At 34.4% G+C, this 24,559-nt stretch overlaps 1 protein-coding gene across 2 annotated transcripts; it reads left to right on the top strand.

Moving 5' to 3' along the window:
• The first annotated feature begins 3,593 nt into the window (after positions 1–3,593).
• LOC129303180 (CHD3-type chromatin-remodeling factor PICKLE) lies at positions 3,594–24,559 on the top strand. Of its 2 annotated transcripts, XM_054942301.1 has the most exons (31): positions 3,594–3,750; positions 5,652–5,822; positions 6,711–6,848; positions 6,932–7,089; positions 7,363–7,524; positions 7,913–8,160; positions 8,254–8,349; positions 8,493–8,629; positions 8,700–8,912; positions 9,025–9,132; positions 10,802–10,852; positions 10,951–11,050; positions 12,294–12,436; positions 12,571–12,674; positions 12,949–13,087; positions 13,170–13,339; positions 16,835–16,901; positions 16,974–17,096; positions 17,439–17,548; positions 17,627–17,708; positions 18,357–18,548; positions 19,521–19,671; positions 19,775–19,880; positions 19,992–20,066; positions 20,881–20,942; positions 21,047–21,123; positions 21,341–21,474; positions 21,895–22,267; positions 22,848–22,980; positions 23,494–23,567; positions 23,685–24,559. In XM_054942301.1, the coding sequence occupies exons 2-31, from the start codon at positions 5,676–5,678 to the stop codon at positions 24,213–24,215; spliced, it is 4,404 nt and encodes a 1,467-aa protein (XP_054798276.1). In that variant the 5' UTR covers positions 3,594–3,750; positions 5,652–5,675; the 3' UTR covers positions 24,216–24,559. The 2 variants fall into 2 exon arrangements, with proteins under 2 accessions (XP_054798276.1, XP_054798275.1); XM_054942300.1 differs by lacking the exon at positions 3,594–3,750 and having other exon boundaries at positions 5,628–5,822; positions 19,778–19,880.

Below are 24,559 nucleotides of genomic sequence, written 5' to 3'. Positions count from 1 at the left end.
TTAGAAGACATTTTTAAATAAAATTTTACATACTAATACATCTTATTAAATACATTTAACAATTTTATATTTTAAAAACAAAAATCTAAACTTTTAAAAATAACTATCATTTAATATATTACAAAGAGAAGGGATTGAAATTAATTATAGAGAGAGAAAAAGGATAATATTAAAATAAGCCTGTTTAATGAAACATTAATCTTCTCATAGTATCTTATATCTTGCGATGATAAATCTTTTGTCGAAGTATTTTATAATTTAACACGATGTGAGTCCAGTGTTTTTAAATGGCAAAATTTGGATCATGCTGATATTCTTGTCTCATGAGTGATGGTGTTAACTTCAATTTAGTTCTAATGTTCTAAAATTGTAGATTTCATTTAATTGATGGCTAATTTTATGTCTTCGCAATTTATTAGGTATGCAATTGCCAATTCAGATCCATTAACAATTGCTTTATTGATATAACACGCTGCAAGATCAATTTTACAGCTAACGAGGCAAGACTATTGTAACATAATCAATTTTTAACTTTGAAATTTAAGCATTTAAAAAGGATAAATTGATAAAGTTAAGTGATTTATGAGTTAATAATTTTTTTCAAATGACTAATGATGTTATTGGATTATTGAGCAACCTTAGAAGATGGTTAAGTCGGAGTTCGAGTGGACCATGATACAGGAAAATGCCTAAAAAACTTTGGTTTAACTCTCTTCCAAAACCGTTCAATGATTTAATAACTTTATTAGTCATGTGAAAAAAACATCAATTCATAAATTACTTAATTTTATCAATTTATTTTTTTTAAATACTTAAATTTTAAAGTTAAAATTTGAAGATGTTACAACTACTCTCACATTATTTTAGTCAAGACGTCGCTTTGATCAAATCCAATGCATTTCCAGATACAAGAAGTTGAGCTTGGCTTGGTCTTTCACATTCCGTCCATAGAGAATAACTATCCGAATTTAGGATGGTTAATCAGTTGCTGCCAAAAAAATAAACCAAGGTGCTTCTCTTTTAAAGCTTAATATGAATTTATTTATTTTTATTGTGCACATTTATCTTCTTATTAGAAATAATTTGCTAACAGAAGTAAAATGTAAGCACTTCTTTTAATAAAAATTTAAATTTAAATTTACTATTTTGTAAGGGACCAATTCTTTCTATTAAAATCTAATACCTATTAGTTCAATATTAAATTTGATTTAATATATTTTAATAAATATCAATATAAAGTAACTTTTTGTTTTTCTATGATGATCGTGTTTGTACATGGTAAAATATCAAATGTTTAATATATTTATATATGATATAAAATTTTTTGTAAAATAGTATATGTTTTCATCATTTCATATATACTTTGAATTATTGTCTTCGCCATTTATATTTTACTATTGTCTAAAATTAGTATGTATCCCGTGCTATGCATAGGGTGATAAATTAATTAACAAAATGTTGATAAAATAATATTAGTTAATTAGACAACATATGCACGCACAGGAATCATTTCTTACCTCAAACAATGATAGTATGTGAAGATGATGAGAGTTCAATGTGTTAAACAATGGAGGTGAACCTTTAAAATTTTCTGTAATCACTTGAAACAAAGTTGAAAGATACAAAAAATTAAAACTTATGAGAATTAAATCAAAACAATATGTAAGAGAATGTGCCCTAAAAATGAGTTAAATTTGAGTTTGAATTTACCTTATTCGCTCGAGACAACTCTAATATACAATATAAAGTGTTGTTGTCTTGTAAAGTTAAGGGCTATAATATTTTAATTTCTACAAAATATTACTAAGATGGATCAAATGTAAATACTAATTGTCATTAATTTTGAAAGTAAAGAATTTGAACTACATACCCTTATTTGTTGTCTTTTGTTATTGAATATTTTGGTTGAAAGACATTTTATATTATATATGAACATAAAAAGAGAGTGAAATGAGATACAATTAAAGTAGTCCCTGACTTGAAATTTATAGGAAGTGCATTAAGCATAAAATGCAACTCATATTATAAACTAATTATGCATGTGCATGCACTTAAATGGCTTCACCCTTCGCCACTTAATTATATCATATCGGTGAATTTGAAATATCCATCTCAACAATTTAATTAGCAGTTACTCATCCCATATTTGGGAAGGCCATAAAACTGCCCATGATATTGAAACCACTCCATGCACCACGAGCACCCTCGTCTTCATTTAAGAACTTAGTAAACAAATTAAAATTGAATTCAAAAATTTAATTCTAGGTGGTTGCATAAAATTGTAGGAATGGAAAAAATGAACCCTTGTTATAATTTTAACCAGGCTTATTATTTCACTATTCAAGGTCGTGGAAGCCACAGGGCAAATGAGACAATTGCCTTGGGCCTCCCAAAAATAATAATATTAAAACCTCTTATATATATATATAATTGATATTTGTATTGTTATGTATTTAATTGCAGGTGAAAAAGAATAAAAAATATTGGTTATTTTTTTTTATTGAAAAGTTCCAACATTTCCCAATATAACATTAATTGTTGAGCTAAGTTCACTATCTACGTAGCAAAAGAATAATGAGATTCATAATACACTAATTTGTATTACATTAGCTTGTTTTAATTTTTTCTCACAGTTTCACTTTTAGTTTTCTTCTTTTCTTATTCTAAAGCCTAAAACATTGATAATATTAGTATCAAGACCTTGTATATTTTTAGACCATCGACATGGCACTTTTAAACTTTATTAAAATATTGTTTATAATTTATAGAATTAATATTAGTTTTTCACACTAATCATTGATATTATTAGTTTTAATTATATATTTTTTGTTAAAAATGTATTGCCATCCCATATTAATGGTAATATTCTATCTCAATATATAAAATGGGGTAGGAGCACTTTATTGATACTAATTTTTATTTAACTATTGAATTAATTTAATATTTTATTAGAATCACTATATGATAAAAATTTAATATATAATTTTGTAAAAAATGATGAGTGATTTTTTTTTATTTAAAAGGACAATTATACATGTCAGGCTTTACAAAAAATTTTACCCTAAACCTTAAAATATTTTCCCAAGGCCCTGCCACTATTATATATAGATCATGTGTTAAAATATGTTTCTTTTTCTTTTTTTTTTTTTGGCTTGTTGTATTAAAATATAATTCTACCCTACTTTTTAATCAATTTTATTTCTCTGTCCAGTTAAATTTAATAAAATGTTGTTTTCTTGTCAATCAATTCAATAAAATGCTGAATTTTTTTTTTAAAATTAATAATTTGGGTGCGTTGAACTTATTTGAATTAGACTTAAATGTCAAACTTAATTAAAATTACTGACTCTACATACATATAAAGCCGATAATCCTAACAATCGACCTTATTCAGATTGAATTTAAAATATTTTACATTTTAAAAAAAATTTATATAATCAAACTCGATTTTAATTTTTTTGGATAAGTTCGGGTTACCTTAAATTATCAGCTCTCTCTCTGTTTTTTTCTTTTAACGAGCATAATAAAAAGAAAGAAATCGGGAAGAATAAAATAAGTTTAAAAAAAATATCAAAAAGACAATAAGAACCCCAACAAAAAATAAGTAGCGGATCCATTTCTCTTCGTCGACGAACGAGCATTCCACACTCCGTCGGACGCCGTCCACCGCTGTCAGCCCCTGTGTGGTTGTTCTCGGGCAAGCAGTGAAGGAGGTTCGAACCCTAGGGCCTTTTCTACTCCCAAAATCCGGTGAGATTGATTTGTTCAATCTGGCTTTGAATATAGATTTGAATTTGTTCCCCGCGTCATCTCTTCCCTGTGTGGTTGTTCTTGCTTTGTTTTAAATTTTTCGTTTTAATTTGGCTTTGAATCTGGTTGTGTAATCGTTTTAATATTGGCGCTTTTGAATTTGGGAGTATTTACAGAATGAGTTTTTTAGGTACTGGTTTTTGCTTGAATGGTGTGCGCTTGGCTGTTATACTTCTTCCCGCTTCATTTTGATTCCTAGGGACTTGTATGATTTGGTTGTGTTGTTTTGTAATGTTGGATTTGTTCTGTATTGACATTCTGTTTGTTAATCTTTTTATATCATCATCAATTTAGAAAATTCACAGGGCATTTGTGATGTATGATCTTGTAAATGACTTGGCTCGGGTTGCATCAAAGCACCTGGAACAAAAATTAAAAGGGTATTACATCAACTATGCATATTTCAAAGATTTCAGTGGGGGGCATCCCCCACTGAGTGTAATACAGTTCCGCCTATGGCCATAATTTGCTGTTCTATGGTGGTGCTCTATCTATTCGTGTTGCTGAAGCATTCGTGAATACTAAGCAGTACGGATCTACATGATGCGTGATATTTGTTTATTTGCTTTTGGTACAAGCAATTTGGTTTTTAGCATCTTGTTTTGGAATTAAACTGATGGGTTTTCTTCGTTTTCTCTACTACCCAAATTATAACAAAATCCACATATAATTATGCATGTCTTTGTTTAAATATATGTTACACTCATATGCACTTGCTGGTGCCAAAATCCACATATATTTATTTTTGATTGGTGGTTTCACTTACTGTAATTATCATAGGATGACTTTTTATGAGTAAAAAAAAAAAAAAAAAAATTTCCCTGTGGAGGAATTTGACAAACCTAGAGACGTAGACCTATAAGTGTGACAAATGGGTAACAGATGATCTCTTTCAAGCCGACAACCTCCAGCTTAATTGGGAGCATGAGGGTTATTCTAACTTTGTAGACCTATTGTGTGTATGTGAGGATTGCTTTACCCTGCCTGTTTAGTTACCTTTGTAGTGCACACACTCGTATTTGTTTTAATTTTTTTTTAATTCTCATTTTAAAAAAACATTTCCTAAACTTGGCTCCATGGGGTTTTGATGCTTGCTGCCATTAACAACCATATTCATCGACTATACTGTTTGGGACTCTAACTCTATCATTATTTGGAAACACTTTGGATCTATTTGAGCTAAAAGACCTTTTCCTTAAGATATGGTTTAAGTAACATATTTTGAGAAACAATGCATCTGATTTCACACTTCAAATGATAGAAGCAATTCAAGTTCTCAATTATTCATTGAGTGGGCTTGGGAGATTTTTAAGAATCGTTTATGCACACTTATTATACATCTGATCAACTCATCTTATAGTAACAGTTGAAAGATTCAATTTGAAATCTTGGTTTTTTGTGAATATAAACTATCTTTAAATTGCATTTTTCCCTCACATGTAGCAAATAATCTGGTGACTATAAGTTTTGGCCTTTTGTTTTGTTACTTTTAAATCTTGCCATCAATATTTCTGTCACAAATTTGGATGCGTATATGCCAAGTCATATGAGTAAATTTGGTTTATTTGAAGTTTTAAGGAAATATTTATTTGGATTTACGTTCTTGTGCTCAAGTGACGAGCCAAAATACTAAGCAAAATAGTTTCTCTGTCTGGATTAATGCTTCTGTAATCTTGTTCCCTTTTAATTTATAGTATCAACTTACAACTGATAGGCACCATGTCCACCTAATGTGTCATGATTTTGTCCTTGGATAATTGTTGGTTTAATTCCAGAAGTTGATTTCTCTATTGAAAGCTTATTTGATAAAAATAATTATGATGTTATTTTTATTTTCACAGGAGAATTTGTGTTCCTTGCAGAAAATGAGTAGCCTGGTTGAGAGGCTTCGTGTGAGATCAGATCGCAAGCCAGTTTATAATATAGATGAGTCAGATGATGATGCTGACTTTTTGCTTGGGAAACCCGGGAGATTTGAGGAAACGTTTGAGAGGATAGTTAGAAGTGATGCTGTGAGCTACTTTACTCCCTTTTGCATTAATTATTTTCATTTGATTTAAGTGAGAATTTTGTTTCTTGTATGACTTCAACACGTTAAATATCATTTACTAAGGTTTATGTGTTGAGTACACTGCTTATTGGGTGACTGAAAGTATAATTAACATTAGTTTCTGTACACAAAGACCCAGTTGTTCCTAATTGTGTTGCTGTTGTGTCACGGAATATTCTGCCCAACTAAAGACGTGCTTCATGAATTTAAAGACATTAGCAATCAATAATTTTGACATACTGATATTGATTGGTGAGACTATTTGTGTTGTTGCCAAGTCATCGAATAGGCTTCCAAACTTGAGGTATTCCTTTGTGAATTCAAAGACATTAAGAATTCTGACGTACTATTGATTGGATAGAAATTTGGTGGAGGAAAAACTTATTCCTTAAAACTTTGGTTCTAATTCAGTGTTGTTTGGCATTGAATGTATAGATTGATGATTGGAGACGTTTCATATGATTTAAGCGAACCATAGAGTTGTCTTTTTAAGTAATAAGATGGAAGAGTATTTCTATACACCTATTATGAATGCTTCCCCCTTTAATATAACGACTATAACCAGTCACCCTTTCCTGCTTTTAAAATGTAATATGCTACAAGGGTTAATTGAAGGAGTATCTTTGTAACTATGTCATGTTTCACTTGCATTTTATGTTTTTCATCAGGTAGTTGACATCATTTGGTCCATTACTAATGGATTAGAATTATTATTTTTTAATACGTGAAAGTTTGGTATTTGTCATTGTTTTATTTGTAGCATCTTCTTTGCTTCTTATATTTGGTGTCCTTGCTTTAGACTAGCAATTGAATTTTCCGCCTTCTCTTAATGTGTTATCCCTTCCGCTAGAAAGAGAATTCATGCCAAGCCTGTGGGGAAAGTGAAGATCTTCTTAGCTGTGAAACATGTACTTATGCTTTTCATCCTAAGTGCTTACTTCGACCACTTAGAGCTCCACTTCCGGATAGTTGGAGATGCCCTGAATGTGTAAGCCACAATGTTTCATGGTTAATCATATTACAGTTATCCTTCCTTGGTGGAGGGCCTTGAATCAGTTCTTGCTTTTGCAGGTTAGCCCATTAAATGATATTGAAAAGATATTAGATTGTGAGATGCGCCCAACTGTAGCAGGTGATGATGGCGAGGCCTTGAAACCGGGCTTAAAGCAAATTTTTGTCAAACAATATCTTGTTAAGTGGAAGGGACTTTCATATCTGCACTGCACGTGGTAAATTTGGGGAACTTTCCCCCCCCTTCATTTAAGTTCCAGTTTCACATGATTTCTTATGCTATGAAGTTTTAAAATTCTGTTGATCTTTTTGCAATGCTTTCCGGTTGCCACTCTTATCTCCAATTCTACCTTTTTTCTGAATCATTCCAATTTTATAGTTGAGTATTGATTTTAGCTTTTCAAGCACTCTTTCTTAAGATTTTCTCTGCTCTGAACCATTTGATCCTTTTGGGCATTGTGTACTTACTGGCCGCATGTTTTCCTATTCAGGGTTTCAGAGAAAGAGTTTTTGAAAGCTTTCAAGTCACATCCTCGTTTGAAGACCAAAGTGAACAACTTCCACCGTCAAATGGCATCTACAAATACTTCTGAGGAAGATTTTGTTGCCATTCGACCTGAATGGACAATGGTTGATCGTATACTTGCTTGCAGGTTCAACTATTTGGAATTTTTATATGCCTGCTTTTTGTGCAAAATAACATGTAATGGTTTTTGTTTTATTAAACTGAGCTATTAAGTATTTATTCAAGGCTTTGAGTGAATTTGAAATAATTTAGTAAGAGTTCTGCTTGCGCGGGTGTGTTAAGTTAGGTCCAAACTGTCATATTTCCTTGAGGTTGATCAGATGTTGAAATAGAAGTAATGCGCAACATAAGATTTTCAGAAATTAGCAAGTTATAGATGTAGTTATTTCATTTTTTATATTTTTTGGGTTCTTACCTCTAAAATCATTATTATTTGTAGTGATTGTTTTGTTCTGTCTTTTCAGTAGTACTCAAACAATGCTTATATTCTCATAAATGCATTTTTAATGGCTCAGGGGTCATGATGATGAGAAGGAATATCTTGTGAAATGGAAAGAGCTTTCGTATGATGAATGCTATTGGGAGTCCGAGTCTGATATTTCTGCATTTCAGCCAGAAATAGAAAGATTTACAAAATTTCACTCTAGGTCTAGGAGAAGTGCTTCTAGTAAGCAGAAAAGCAGTATTAAGGATGGTGCTGAAGAAAAAAAGCAGCAGAAAGAATTTCAACACTACGAACATAGCCCTGGCTTTCTTTCAGGAGGTATGTTGTTTTCACTTATCTCTCCTTCTGGCAATAGCATGCTTTAAGTTCAGATCATATAGATCACCTGATTTCATTTCGATGCAAATGAAGGTACCCTACATCCATATCAGCTTGAAGGCTTGAACTTCTTACGTTTCTCTTGGTCTAAGCAAACTCATGTTATACTTGCTGATGAAATGGGGCTCGGTATTTAGTCTCTGTTTATTTCTCTTATTCCCTACTATTTACTGCCTCTTTTTACTGTGTCTTCTCTCCCCCTTAAATTGGAGTATCAAGTATCAAACAGAAATATATGGTTGCACGTTGATTATTGAGTTGTTTGCCTGCAGGCAAAACCATACAAAGTATTGCTTTTTTAGCATCTCTTTTTGAAGAGAGAGTGTTTCCCCATCTAGTGGTTGCTCCACTGTCAACTCTCCGAAACTGGGAACGTGAATTCGCAACATGGGCGCCTCAAATGAATGTTGTATGTAGATGGGATTTTTAGCTTGTGTTGTTTTGTGGCCATTCTTTTAAGTATGTGTTCCTTTCTGCAGGTTATGTATGTTGGATCTGCCCAAGCTCGAGCTGTCATAAGAGAGTATGAATTTTACTTTCCCAAGAAACAGAAGAAGATCAAGAAAAAGAAATCTGGCAAAATAGTCAGTGAAAGCAAGCAAGATAGGATCAAATTTGATGTCCTTTTGACATCATATGAAATGATCAACTTTGACTCATTATCCCTGAAGTCTATAATGTGGGAATGCATTGTAATGTTCTACTTACCATTATAGTAAAATACAAGAACACTTTACCATTATTGTTCAGCACTATTTAACCTCAATGCTTTCTGCATTCTTTCTAATATCAATGCTCATGCAGATAGTTGATGAAGGTCATCGACTTAAAAACAAAGATTCAAAATTATTTTCTTCATTGAAGCAATATTCAAGCAGACATCGTGTACTTTTGACAGGGACTCCTCTTCAGGTTTGTTTTAGATGATGCGCTGTGCCATAGCTCATTCACTGCATGATTTTGTTTGGATAGTAATTTCTTCATAGAAAGGGAATCTTTCTTTTTTTGCCTTGTTGCTTAATGATTTCATGTTGAGTTCTTGATCTCAAAAGATGTCTAGCATAAGTTCAGAGTGTCTGTTGATAGTTTGTTTTACTTGGCCCTGTTTTGCATACAAAACACATTAAATTTGGTTATTGGAATGCCAGGTGAGAATTCATATTATTCTTATGATGTGGATATAATTCTTTTTAAATTTGTTAAGTAATGGAATAGCATAAAGAAATTGGGTTTGGATTGTGGTTATTGCACATGCGGATATTATGGATGCAGTTAAAGTAACTGCTGACACTGCAGATGTAGTTATTGCAATCGTGGGTTTGCTTTTTGAAAGTTTCACAAAATGTCTGTAAAAGTCTTGTAGCGATTAATTCATCTTTATTTATATTTTTACACATACCTTTGAGTCATTAAATTATTGTTACGTAGAAGAAAATAAACTTATATTAGTTGATTATTTAATGCTACAAAAAACAAAAATTGTTTTTCCTTTTAATCTTAATATCAGTTGAAGAATAAGATGGCTATTCTATACATTTTATACAAGAATAAGTATCTTATTCTGTACATTATTAATTAGTACTTACCAATTTGGTGTTAATTATGCAATGCATGGTTTACTTTCAAAATCACAGATTTCCATGGGGAAAAAATCTATTTCCTTTATCTTTGAAGTGGATGTCCTATGGGCATTGCAGCTGCTGTTTGCTCTGTTTTTTTTTCCCCCTTTGCCTTCAACACCTCTGATTTAAGAACATAGCACAAATGCTTTGTGATGTGATGCAGCACCAACCAGCTCTGCAGTGCTGTGGCTGCATCACTTGATGTAGTTTGCAATTTCAAACCATGTTAAAGAATAAAACTGTTTATAACAAGTACTTTTAGTGTTCGACTGAGTTTATGTCATTGCTATGTGTAATACTCCCTCCAGTCCAAAATATAAGTATTTTTTAATAATAATCTGCATACAAATAAAATCCTTATTCTCATGAAAATATATATTATTTCCCCTTTTTACCCTTTGTTCCAATTTATGATGAGTGAGAAGGATGTTATAAATTCTCAAACACGTGAATCTAGGTTAATAAATATAAGGGGTAAAATAGGATTTTTTTTTTTAAGAAAAAGAAATATTATATTGCTTATATTTTTGGACCAAGATTAGCCGGAAGAAAATGCATATTTTGGACTAGAGGGAGTGTTGCTTAATTGCTTAACTAAGCCTTTTGAATAAATTCATATTTCTACATGTGAGAGGTGTCTATGTTTGTATATCATCGCTTCACTCTGATGGCCATAATGGTGTTTGGATCTGATCCTATTCTTTTTCTTTTTTGCATTTAATGTGGTTAGCTTGTTATATTTTGTTTTTGGGTACTCCTAGTGTTGATTCTGATTTTCAACCAACAAACCTGTTTATTGGTGCTATTGGCTTTTTTATTTTTATTTTTTTCATGGCAACTTGTTTGTTACGCATCATAACCTTGAATGCATATGAGTGACTGTTAGTCTGGCTGAATATGATGAAATTATTTACTGAAAGTTGAAACCTACTGATGGCAACTTGTCTGGTACATTTCAGAACAATTTGGATGAACTTTTCATGCTAATGCACTTCCTTGATGCTGGGAAGGTTAGTATGATGATAAGACTATGATGCAAAAAATGAGTTCAAGTTTCTTATCTTGCTAATGAATGTTGACTGTCTTATGGAATACTTACTGCTGGTAGTTTGGAAGCTTAGAGGAGTTCCAGGAGGAGTTTAGAGATATTAATCAGGAGGAGCAGATATCAAGGCTTCACAAAATGTTGGCTCCACACCTCCTCCGAAGTATACATCTCAAACTTGAATATGATCTTATTGCACCTTATTTGCTTGTCTGGTTTTTGTCACCTTGCAGGCTGTGTTGGTTTGTGTTAGTCTTACTGGTTTTGTGATTGGATTTTATGTTGCCTTCATCTAAGTTCCTAGATAGAATGATGGTGAACCTAGCATGGTGCTTGTGGTAGCAATCAACTTTTGTGATATTTATTGCAGTTTCTTATAGTTGTTGGATCTTTTTGAGCATTTCATTACGGAAGTTTAAGCTATAAGGTGAAAGCTTATGATTGAATTTATTTGCATCTCTAACTTGCACCCCTACTTAAATGTTATTTGGACTTCTAAGTGTGAACAAGGCATAATGTCATGTCCCACATTAAAGGGACTTGGGGAGGGTCCTGGGAATAAGTGAGTGCGCTGCACACCTCATTGAGCTAGGCTTTTGGAAAGAGAGTAATGGCCCATGACAGTGGTATTAGAGCCGAACTTAGGTTTGCCCAGTCAATGGGCTCCTCCAGTGGGCTACCTATGATGGGAAAATCATGGATTGGCCAAAGAAGTTGTTACATCACACATTGGAAGGACTTGGGAAGGGTGATGGGCATATAAGCGAATGTCCACAGACCCCAATAAGCTAGCATTTTTGGGAAAGAGTAATAATCCCATGACAATGGGCTTGAAAAGCATTATGGTAAGACGTAACTTGGTTAGGGGAATATGGGTTACTCAGATCAACTTCTGGCCACTTGGTCATGAAGCTTCATTATCATACCAGGCTATCATCCTAAAAGCTTAAGCTATTAGGCTAAGGTCTGCAATTTGTTTTATTAATGTCTAAATCCTCCTTTTCTCAATTTATGTCCTCTCTAGCAACCTTGTCCTTGTAGAAGTTGTGGTGTCTGCAATTGGCTGGATAAATGTGGCAAACTTTTTCAAAAAGTGTTGGTCCTATTATGCATATATTTATACCTAAAAAAGAATGCTTGCAGTTTTTGTCAGAATGAATAAAACTTATCCTAGAAGTTTGATATGTTTGACTTGATCTAGTTATTTTATTTTTTTGTGCATGAGGTTACCCGAGCTTCCACATTTAGTTCTTACGGTAATTTGGTATTAGGGGGAAATTACAAGAGGACTCAGGGTCTTTATTGATCAAAACTTCATAATTCTTATAGCCAATTAAGATGATTCTTTGTTTTTGAATAACTATTATGTCTCAAACTGTGTATTTAAAATTTTGATGCCCCTGTAGGAGTGAAGAAAGATGTGATGAAGGAGTTACCTCCAAAAAAGGAACTTATTTTAAGAGTTGAGTTAAGCAGCAAACAGAAGGAGTATTATAAGGCAATTTTGACACGTAATTATCAAATATTAACTCGACGTGGTGGTGCACAGGTAAGATCCATACTTCATTGAACCTGATCCTTTTGATATTCTAATCTTATTCTTAGCTTTGTAACATTTGATAAAAAATTTCTTGGTTGTAATTTATCGTGATGTTATTATTGTTGTTGGATGCTTTTAATCAGATTTCTCTTATCAACGTTGTTATGGAATTACGCAAACTATGCTGTCATCCTTACATGTTAGAAGGAGTTGAGCCAGATATTGAAGACCCAAAAGAATCGTATAAGTAAGCTCTCTGTTCTTATGTCATTTCTCTGAGTTCGCTTGTGGTTGTCTTTCTGAAAGATTGTGAGCTCTGCTTTTGTGGCAGTACATGTTCTTTTATATGGGATGTTGAAGATCGTTAACTTGTTTAGCAAAGATGAAACATATGGTGCTACTATATCTCAGTCCCTAAGGCTGAAAGTCGCACTGTTTAGGGCTTTGTGAAATTTTGGCTTCCGGTAGTTTATATATGTTGATTTTTCTTTTTCCCCTATTTTGTTTTCACTCTATGGCAGACAGCTTCTGGAATCATCAGGAAAGTTGCAATTGTTGGACAAGATGATGGTGAAGCTTAAAGAGCAAGGACATAGAGTCCTCATATATTCACAATTTCAGCACATGCTGGACCTGCTAGAAGATTACTGTTCGTACAAGGTATTTGGATGAGGATATTAAGGCATTGTGAACTTGATATATTTCTGTATGATAATCCATTTGTTTTTCATTTTAAAAACAGAATTGGCAGTATGAAAGGATAGATGGCAAGGTTGCTGGAGCGGAAAGACAGGTTAGGATAGATCGCTTTAATGCCAAAAATTCCTCGAGATTTTGCTTTCTTCTTTCTACCAGAGCTGGAGGACTGGGAATAAACCTTGCAACTGCTGACACAGTTATTATATATGACAGGTGAACCTACATTTTATTTTATTATTATTTTTCCTTTTTTTCTGAAATTATATTTTTATGAAAATTATAGTGCTTCTGGTAATGAAATAAGCGTCACTATTTGAAGGTAATTTGTACTGAAGATTTTCATGACTCAACTTATTGTGAAGCTTGCTGATTCTTTTAAATTTAAATATCCAAATTCAACATAATACAACATCTATGATTTATTGATAGATATAGTAAATCCTATAGTTTGGGAACGGTTCTTCAGCAAATTAAGTAGTTTAAAAATTGCATACCATAAAGCAGAAAATGTCAAATAGACAATGCAGTCTTAGCGAACAATAAACTCGTGTATATGTCAAAATATACATGTGAGAGTATCAGTAATACTCTCCCTCAAGCTGGTGAATGGATGTTTAGCATTATCAGTTTTTTTTTTTTTTCAACCCTTCAAACTTTACACAGGGCAGAGTCGTAGTTAAAATGTCACCAGTAACTTGACTTTAAGAAGCTACATGATGCCGCTTGATGACTCCTCAATCCATCTTTTCTTTTATGAAGCTTCTGTCTAGCTCTGCATCTTTTGTCTTGTCATGGTGAACTGAGTTATTGTCCATGTTTATTTTAGCTTGTCACATAACACCTTCGTAGGACAATAAATGGGAAATTTCAACTCTTGTCGTAGCCTTCCCCGTAGCCACTATTGATTGTTTATTTTGCTTCACCAAGTAACACGATATCCCCAAATGTATTACAATACCCTCCTATAAACCGTTATGTCTTTCTCTCTTCACCCTTGAAGTAAAAACCGTTTCCATGTGTCATTTTCAAATACTGAAAAATTCAGAACGCTGCTTGAATATGCCCCTCAACAGGTTTATTCATGAATAGGTTTACTATACTTACTAGGAAGCTGATATTTGGTCTAGTGTGTGTTAAATAGATGAGCTTACCAGGAAGTCTTTGATATCTTCATGCATTCACAGGTGAACTATCATTTTTAGATCCTGTCTTGTTTGTAGGCTCCATAAAGGTGTTGTGAGTTTGCATCCCAACTTCCTTGTCTCCCTTATGCCCTGTTTGGTATGAGCTTATGAGGTATTGAATTTTAAAGAATTGGGGATGGGATTGGGAGTGGCATTGGGAGTGGGAATAAATTCTAAAATGATGTTCGGTATGGTGTGGGAATAAAAAAAAAAATAATAATAACATGCAGATCAAACAAACATTAACCAAAAAGACAAAAATGCCCTTGTCCTCTTCCCTGACCAGTGGCTGTTGTTGGAGGCCTCAGATATCGCCGGAGTAACCTTGTCAACTGACTATTAAACCCTCTACTCACTAGTAGTTCTTCAAGACTTCTACCTTTCCTACTCCCATCCAGTAGAGCAATTGCATGTGAAGTCAGCAAGCAAGAACTGTTAGGTGATCTATTTATTTAATAATATATAGGAATAAATTCAATTGAATCTTGCACTAGTGATGAAGCTAGCTTTGAGCTTTGATGGAAGGAATAAGGAATACAAACAGCCTCAGATTTCTCGTCGAAGACCTCTGAATGCCTTCTCAAACTTGAAGAACCTAGAAAGGAATCATCGAAGGTCTCAAATTTCTTGGTTGTCGGTGCTCAACAAACCTGGAAATAAATCTTGAGAGATAAAGATAAGTCTGTCTAATCTTCAAGATATTGAATCATTGAAAGCTATGGATGTTTGTGAAGCAACACCATCAGAGAAATCTTTTGCCACGGTCGTTATTGAAGGCAAGGTTTCAATGAACTCAAACTTGAACCATTGGCCATCAATGGATCTCAAACCTGAACCTAATCGCCCACTGATGGTCGTTGCTATTAGTATTAATGAAGGGAGAAGTCAGATTTGTTCGTTGATAGAGGGAGGAAGATGAAGGCTGAGAGAGAATGGAGAAAGAAGAAGAACAAGAGGCAGAAGATCTGTTCACGGATAGAGGGTATTTTGGTCTGAAAACTTCTAATCCCAGGTTTAAATTTCCAATACCATCTCCCCCATGGGTTTCATTAATCCCACCTATGTGGGCTTCACCAAACCCAAGTAATAAGGAGACCGGCGTACCAAACACTCAATCAGTGGGTTTCTCCAATCCCCACCCTCTAATGCTTTCTGCCAAACAAGGCCTTAGTACTTCTTCTAAGGTATTGATTTTTGGACCACGCTATGTCCATTCAAGAAGTAGTTCAATTCTCCTAATGCTTTGATTGCAAATTGCTGTCTTCAGCCTTGCAACTTCAACCTTGACATTAATCGTGACTATCATGTCATCCACAGGAACTATTAAAACTGCCAGTAAGCCTAAGAAGAAGTTTGAGTGAATTGGGTGTTATGTATACCCATATCCTTCATAGCCTTAGCGGCAAACTATTAATTCTAGAGCCATGCTTTAACACATTTGCTAAGTTTGCACCCTTGTTATTGCCTAATTCAACTTCAATCCATGGTGGTATCTCCATGTATACTTCTTCCTCCAAGTCTCCATTCACATCTAAGTTGCAATAGACAGTAAAATTGAGTTAAACTTCGACACAGGAGTGAAGGTTTCCTTGTAGTCAATACTGTAGGTTTGAGTAAAACCCTTGGCATATAGTCTCACTTTGTGCATGTTAATGCTCCCATCTGCATTATGTTTAAAGGTGAATATCCACTGCATCCCATTTTTTTTCTTAAGGGCACTTGACTCATCTTGAAGCGCTGCTGTCCACACGGATTAAGCAGGACCTTCACTAATACGTGTGGCAATCTTCTCCTTTTTGATACTAGAAACAAAAAACTGTGATGAGGTGATAATTTATCATAAGATACAAATTCCCAAGAGGTGTTGGGTACATGACCTTCTTCCTTTTTGAAGAGCAATAGACACATCTAAAACATCCTCGGTGTGGCTCAATCACTTCTGGACAAGGAGTAGGTCTTGATGCATGCTTCATAGGAGCTGGCTCTAGTACCTTCTTCCTCCTTGTGTATGTATGTCTTTAGGCTTCGTTGTTGCTCCTGTTCATGCTGAGCCAGTGCTGTATCCTAATTTTGGACTCATGTAATGGCTGTTTTTCATGTTGTGGTGGTGTTTCAGGTCTGCCTGACTAGAAGCTGTAACTCTCATTAGGCAAAAATCAGACATAACTCTCAAAAGCAAGGCAACTCTTTCCTACTAATCTAAATAGAACATTTAAACTAATGTTAGCCAAATCAAGATAATGAATTTATCCTAATTCTGATGCACATTTAAGTGTTAATAGATAAGTAAATAAAAATACCGAACTTAATTGAAATGACAAATGAAACGAAAAACAACTTTATCAGGGTAGGTTTCAACAATAAGAAGCTTTATCTCACAAAATGAGTTTGCTGCATGAATTGGATGATATCATTGGGCTTTATCTGCAAATAAATCTGCATGGGATTAAATTTTATGTGTTTTTCATTCTGCAATCCAATTTTTTAAATCATTATTTTACACTGATAAACTATCATTTTGTAGTGATTGGAATCCTCATGCTGATCTACAAGCTATGGCTAGAGCTCATCGACTTGGGCAAACTAACAAGGTTGGAATTCAATTTTATTAATTAAAAATTGAGTATCACTATTGCCTTATGTGGAGCTTTCTGGTGTTTCAGGTGTTGATTTATAGGCTTATAACACGAGGAACCATTGAAGAGAGGATGATGCAAATGACTAAGAAGAAAATGGTGTTAGAACACTTGGTTGTTGGAAGGCTAAAGGCTCAAAACATTAATCAGGTAAATAATTCTCTTTTAGCAAAGCCTTATCTGTGTAATTTAAATCAGCAACGTTTTATCATCTTCTCTTGTGCTTTTTTATTTCTAAATGAACAAAACTTTTTTATGACTGGGAGTGTAAACGCTGATATATATGCCATTTAGTTAACATAGCTTTTCTTTCTTTCTTTCTTTTTCTTTTTTAATGTTAAAGTCAAATGTTGGTTAGTGGTTTCAAGTGTTTACAGGGGAATTTGTTCATTTGTGCATTGCTCTTCTCCTCTTCTTTAAATTCCTTCTTTCTTTATATTAAAAAAATTAGTTTTGAAGATCTGATGGTATCTGATCATTGATTGTGCTTAGGAAGAGTTGGATGATATCATTAGGTATGGGTCAAAGGAGTTATTTGCTGATGAGAATGATGAAGCTGGCAAATCCCGCCAAATCCATTATGATGATTCTTCAATAGATAGGTAGCCCTGCACTAATCTTGAATCATGGTGTCGGTCTGTGATAGTAAATTTCATTTGATGTATTCTGCTCATTTATAGATTGTTGGATCGTGAGCAAGTTGGAGTTGAAGAGGCTATCTTGGATGATGAAGATGATGATGGATTTCTGAAGGCTTTTAAGGTTTATTTTATCATTTCATCATGCGCATCAATTCTTGTGTTCATGCTTGGTCTTATCCACTTTGGTTTGTGGTTTTGTCCGGAGGCCTGCTTGATTTCTTCTCCTTAGTCTTTTTTTTTTTTGGTGTCTGCATGCATAGATAAACTTACGCATGGGCTCCCATATCTGAATTAAATGTAATTAGCAAGGGCATTAGGAGGGAGGAACCAAATAACAAGCATTCATAGTAACAAACATTCTTTTGCCCTGCCCCTGTATATACATTATCTTTCTCTCTGTTTTTTGAAATCTTGTTCTTTTTTGTTGCACTAAGAGCATCCTGTCTTTTTTATAATTGTTGCTGGTCACATATTGTTCAGCTGTAAACATCTTTGATTTATTATCATTTTTTCCCATATAATGAATTTTATCTTTTCAAGTTACCATGTGTCATGGTTCCTTCTGGTGGGTATGGCTTGTTTTTGTTTGTTTATAACTGTTGGACAAAAATTGTTCCATTTTTTAAAAAATAAAAAGTTGCGATAGAAATTTCTCAGTTCAACATGTATCACCATTAATTTCCCTATGTATTGCAAATGTAACTAAATTGTGTGGGATCTTCTTTCTATTTGCAAATGTTGGTAAACTGAGTATTTTTTTTTTTTTTAGGTGGCAAATTTTGAATATATTGATGAAGAGGCTGCAGCAGAGGAGGCAAGGAAAAAAGAAATGGAAAGTAAAAATACTGTTAACAATTCAGATAGAGCAAATTACTGGGAGGATTTGTTGAGAGACAGATATGAAGAGCATAAAACTGAAGAGTTAAGTTCCTTGGGCAAGGGCAAGCGAAACCGCAAGCTGGTATGTGTTTTTGGAGTCCATGGCATGTGCTGGTATTAATTTGAAGATGGGTTCTTGTTGACTATAATAATTTGCAAGTAACGCAACTGTGCTAATATATTCTGTTTGATCTGTTTTTGGCATGTATGTATACATACATGAAATATGTTTACTTGTACACAGAAGGGGGGAAAGCATTTTTTTACCACTTTTGTCTCACACTTCCGAACGCTTGTTCCTGTTTTCTCTCTTGAAAATCAGTTCCCTCTTTTTCTGTCCAGGTTTAAATTTTTTCCTTTCTTATCGTTCTGTAAGCAGAAGATTTTCATGTTGAATGAGGACGTTGCTGTAATTCTTTGCATTATCTCTCTTTTTCTGTGCTTAGGAGGAAAGCGAAAAATGGCATGCGTTAATGATGGAACCCAATCCAAAACTCATTTTAGTTATCAAATAATGGTGCAATATCCTTGTCTACTGGAGAAAAGTGGACAATACGATGATAAAAGAAGGCCTTGTTTTCAGTAAGCAAGGATGTGAACATAAAAGGATAAAAAATAATTGTTCTTCTGGTACCAAGCCCCAAATGACGATTCCCCCACTCCCAAAGATCCAGCCACCCTAAATTGAACTCGCACCTGATATAATAGCCCTAACAGCCCTCCTCACGCATCACACTACATGTGATGATATACCTGGTGATATTCTCCCTTCGCCCCCATTGACCAGCTCAGTGCTATCGTTTATCTATTTTGGGCTTCCCGTCACTCTTCTCCATCTTTCTCCTGTTTGTGTGAGAGAAAATTAGTTTTATGACAAGGAGAACATGGAAGGAGAGAGTTAAAATGAAACAGAATTACCTAAATACTTTTTGGTATAGATTATGCTGATGGTGCTGATTGGTACTTCAACAAGGAGAGTTCCACATTTACTATTTGTACTTTGAAATTTCCATCATCATCATTGAAAGCGATGTCTGTATTTGCCAACTTTTAGATGGCTTCTGTTGAGGAGGATGATCTCGCTGGTCTAGAAGATGTAAGCTCTGATGGTGAAGATGACAACTACGAAGCAGATCTTACTGATGGTGATTCAAATTCAACTGGAACTTCTTCGGGTAGAAGGCCTTACAGAAAGAAAGCCCGTGGTATATTTTTCTCTTCAGTGAACTTTTTTAATTATTTTGATGGTGATGGATTTTGATTATCTTTCTATGACTCTGACGTTGATTTCTCTGTAATCTCTTACAGCAGATAGTGCAGAGCCACTTCCTTTGATGGAAGGGGAAGGAAAATCATTCAGAGTACTTGGTTTCAATCAAAGCCAGAGGGCTCAATTTGTGCAAATTTTGATGAGGTTATGCTCTAGTTGGTTAAAGATTGTGCCTGAATTTGTCCTTTGGCTTTTATGTATTGAAGAAATGTTCTGCCTGTCTGCAGTTAATCTCACTTCAAGAGTCTATTACAGGTTTGGAGTTGGTGATTATGATTGGAAGGAGTTTGCTCCCCGCTTGAAACAAAAGACATATGAAGAAATCAAAGAGTATCTATATGGATCTTTCTTGAGTTTTGTGATCATTTTTGTGGTGTTCTATATCATTAGTTGACTTTTATTATTTGAGTTTGTGCTAACATTTTTTGTCTGGTTGCAAACTTTTTTAGACTTGGTATCTTTTCTTTCGAGAGTTTATTTTTTTGGTAAGGCAGTGGGAGTTAGCTCTGTAGAATGGAAATTGACATTATTGCCTGCGTATTTTATATTCACATAGATTATAGTTGTAGTCTGGATCTATTAGTTCGGGCTTACTGATATGAATATACTTTTGGATTTGTGATGAGTTATATCTCGTGTATATGCTCTCCTGGGATGAGGTTGGTTAGGTTGGCTAATCTATACGTATGAGTGAACTGCATATAAGGTTGTATTATCTTTCTGCAAAATCATTGCTTATGGATGTTTTGGCTTTGTGAAAAACAAAAAGTTGCAGGGATGATCAAGCAAATATTTAGGGGTGTTCTTGATCATCTGGCTCTTTTAATATATTATTTGGCAAACAAATGTTTATTTTTACTGCATTTTCTGTCTGACTAGAATTTTTCCTATATTTGTGTGCCTTAGTCTTGACCCATGACTATATATTTGTTCCTGGATACGCAAGAGATCATGCATGTGCAAGTGGACCTATATTTTTTCCTGAAAAGCTATTATTTACCATAGGGTAAAATGGACCTAAATTAATCTAATAATGTTTTAAATACCTTAGTATTGTTACCTATCAATTGTTTGTATCATACCTTGATTTTTGTGAGCGAATACAGTTTTTCCTTTCCTTTTCTTTTTTCTTTTTTCTTTTCAGTTATGGATTCCTTTTCTTGTCTCATATCGCTGAAGATATAACAGATTCCCCTACATTCTCAGGTGATAGATTCTTCCGCTACATTTTCTATTTTCAGTAGAGATTGACCTTGATTTATATCTTCGTTTATCAAATGTTTATATTTTTGTCCGTGATTTGGCTCTAGATGGTGTTCCAAAAGAAGGACTTAGAATACATGATGTACTTGTTAGGATTGCTGTTCTTCTCTTGATAAGGGACAAAGTAAGTTCCTCAAATCAACTTTCTTTATGCTTATCTGCTTGGTATCATCTTATCATGTTACGTTTAACTACGCATGTGATTTCATTTATGAGAATTAGAGTAGTTCGTTCTATTAGAGTCTATTCTTTTCTTTTCTTCAGTGGGCGAAGCAGTTCCTTTGTTGTTACCTTTCTTGAAGATGATGTTGGTTTTCCCCTCTGGGGATGTGAAATGACAGGTGAAGTTTGCATCAGAAAAGGATCCTGGAACTCTGCTTTACACAGATGACATCTTATTGCGGTATCCTGGTTTGAAGGGTGGAAAGATATGGAGGGAGGAGCATGATGTAGTGTTACTGCGTGCTGTGTTGAAGTAAGTTGCTTTGTTTTTATATTCAATGAAGTTGCATTACTTAAGGCAAAAAGTAAGTGTTTATTTATACTGTGATTTCTTGAACAATGTTCATGATCTCCTGATGGCAAGGTGATAAATATATATGGGTTTGCATTCCATAAAGTCTATTATATATGATTTGATCTCTTGATATCCATGACGTGATCTATGGGGGGGGGCTTTTGAGGATTATTTGGGCAGCATGATGCTGGATAATATCTTGGGCACTTCCGGTTTTTGTTTCTTGATTTTTCCTGTCTGTATCTGTTTAGGATTACAGTTCCATTTTCTATGATCTGAGACAGGTGATTTTAATTTTATATTTTTGTGTTTGTTTACGTTTTTGTGTTTCGGGGTTTGTCTATTGGCATGTTCATTAAAGATACCTCCTTTTTTAAGGCATGGATACGGAAGATGGCAAGCAATTGTTGATGATAAGGATCTAAAGATTCAGGAGGTCATCTGTCAGGAGTTGAATCTTCCCGTAATAAATTTACCAGTACCAGGACAAGTTGGTACCCAGGTGCAAAATGGTGCAAATTCAACAAATGTAGAAGCATTGGCCAACCAATCTGGGGAAAATGGTGGGAATGATACGGTTGCTGATGGTGCACCTGGTTCTGGTGATGTTAGGAACCAACCACAGCTGTATCAAGAGTCTTCAATATTATATCATTTTAGAGACATGCAGAGAAGACAGGTTGAATTTGTAAAAAAGAGGGTTCTTCTGTTGGAAAAGGGGCTCTATGCTGAGTACCAGAAAGAATACTTTGTAAGTTTTATGTTTCACGGTGTATAAATTATTTTATTATTTGATGTTTAGTTTTAGAATGTATAGGTGAAAGTTTAAACAGAAGCTGATTATCTTGCCTCTTTAGATACTATCAGTGTATTAGTCACTTCAAAAGCTAATAGTTTAGTACATCGTGGGTTTTACTTTTAAATGTGTTTGAGAGATGGTTTTTGCTTTTTTATTTTTCTCCTTTTCATGGCGGGGCTTGGAGTGTTGTGGTTTAAAAAATAAATTGAAAGGACATGGATGGAGAATAAAAGTACCAGCTCAGCAGAGCATTCCAATGACCAATGCCCCTCAATCAGAACGTGAAAATCGCATCTCCTTTCTAACTATTGCACTTCTAGCATGAACTGTCTGTGCACTTCCATTTTCATGCAATCAATTCATATTTCAGGTTCATATTCTTTGTCATGATCGGGAAATTCATTATGTGTAGGTCTTAATCTGATAATGAAGATATTGTTGATGCTTTCTACAGCATTGTGATGTGTATGATTTGTTTCTAATGAACTCTGATTATGGACTGCCATTTCTTCGCTACAAACTGTGTTTGCAGGGTGACCATAATACAAATGAAGCCATGAATGTAGAATTCAAAAATGAACCAAAGGATTCGAATGTTCCAAGTTATAAATCAGGGGAGACTGACAAGCAAATGATTGATCAACTGCCTCAATTAGAAGAAATAGGTATAGTTGTGTTGTCTATTGATCGCTGTCTCATGGTTAGACGACAGCAATTACCCAATTTGTATCTGGCTATGGATCTGAAGTTCAGTTTTTCTTCTTTTTTTTTCATTCATTATTTGTCTATTGATTTTCTTGCTATCATTCTCTTCTCCTTTGAAGACCTTTTTTCATCTTTTCCTTTTGCTATTCATGTCTGACTAAATGCTCCATCCGATCCAAAATACAAGCATTTTCTCCCAGCTACTTTTGGTTCAACTATAAGCAACTTAGTATTTGTTAAAAAAAAAAAAAGTTTTCATTTTACTCCTTGTACTTGTTAACTTAATTCCTGTGGCTGTGAATTTATGACCTTCTCACTCATTATAAATTGGAACTAAGGCTAAAATTGAACAAATATATTTTCATGAGAATAAGGATTTATTGATATTTGGATTATTGTTAAAAGCTGCTTATATTTTGGACTTGGGGAGTATATGATATAAAAGTTAATTGTGGAGCTGCTATTTTGTGCAGCTGCTGAAGAATTTCCCTCTGCTGCTTGCGATAATGACCCAAATCGATTGGAATTGGTTCGACTTTACAATGAGGTATTACGAACTCCTTACGAGCTGCACTCTAAGTAATGCAAATGCAATGGGGGAGCAGAATGGTGGGAAAAGGTTCTATGCTGATTATCTGCATCAATTATATCTCTTTACTGGCAGATGTGCAGGGTTGCAGAGGAAAATACCATTGGATTGGCTGGAGGACCAGCAGATGGCAGCTTGATGAAGAACTTGCCTCCCCTAGAAACTGTTTGTGAAGACATCAATAAAATTCTATCACCCACTAAGCAAGATGATGGCACTGCAGAAATGCCAATATCGAGCCCGGGTGTCAAATCAGAGGCTTCATCGGAGAGTGAAGTTGTTGGCGCCAGATTGCCCTCAAAACCTCAAGATGACTGCAAACCTGACAATGCAGTAAACCACGAGGGAAAAGATGTGGTGATAGGGCCCGACAACGGAAAAGAAAGCTACAACAGATGGCCCTCAACTCCTCAAGATGAATGCAGACCTGACAATGCAGTAAACAACGAGGGAAAAGATCTGGTGACTGGGTCTGATCTCGGGAAAGAAGAAAGCGGATCAGAGACGAGGGGAGGTGATATAGAAATGGTTGACGCTAGCAATGACGCTGAGTTGGATGAAAACATGGATAAATCTGATCCGGGGGTCGTTGTCTTGGATGAGTAAACCATAGTCTGTTATATGTTGTCAGAGTAGCATGCTTATTAGTTCTATAAACTATAGGCAAATTTTCCTTTCGCAGCATATTATGATATAGTGTTTTCAGATTTTCATCTTAGTGTAGGGAACAGGAATGGAGACCATACTTGTAGATCTTCTTGTGTTCTACTTGCTAGAATGGCTTCATTGAATCCTTGCTCCTCTCTTTATGGCCTGCATGAGTTAGCAAGGGTCTCACTGAGATGAATACGATTACATTTAGTTTCTGGAGCAAGTTAGCCTAGAGTTATCCGGAAGTAATGTGCGTTGATAAAATTACAATTTCAATTTTTTATTTTTTGGGTGAAAAA

Source organism: Prosopis cineraria, unplaced genomic scaffold, assembly GCF_029017545.1.
Source record: "Prosopis cineraria cultivar Desert tree isolate PC_DT_omini unplaced genomic scaffold, ASM2901754v1 PC2, whole genome shotgun sequence".
Taxonomy (NCBI): domain Eukaryota; kingdom Viridiplantae; phylum Streptophyta; class Magnoliopsida; order Fabales; family Fabaceae; genus Prosopis; species Prosopis cineraria.
The sequence above is the reverse complement of the archived record's forward strand: the minus strand, read 5'-3'. Positions and strand labels throughout refer to the sequence as shown.

Excerpts from the sequence above, each read along its gene's own strand:
- LOC129303180 (XM_054942300.1), top strand. The coding sequence starts at position 5,628 with ATGATGTTATTTTTATTTTCACAGGAGAATTTGTGTTCCTTGCAGAAA. Across the intron at positions 12,437-12,570 it reads CTCGACGTGGTGGTGCACAG|ATTTCTCTTATCAACGTTGT; the intron begins GTAAGATCCATA and ends GCTTTTAATCAG. Across the intron at positions 16,902-16,973 it reads GACTTGGGCAAACTAACAAG|GTGTTGATTTATAGGCTTAT; the intron begins GTTGGAATTCAA and ends CTGGTGTTTCAG.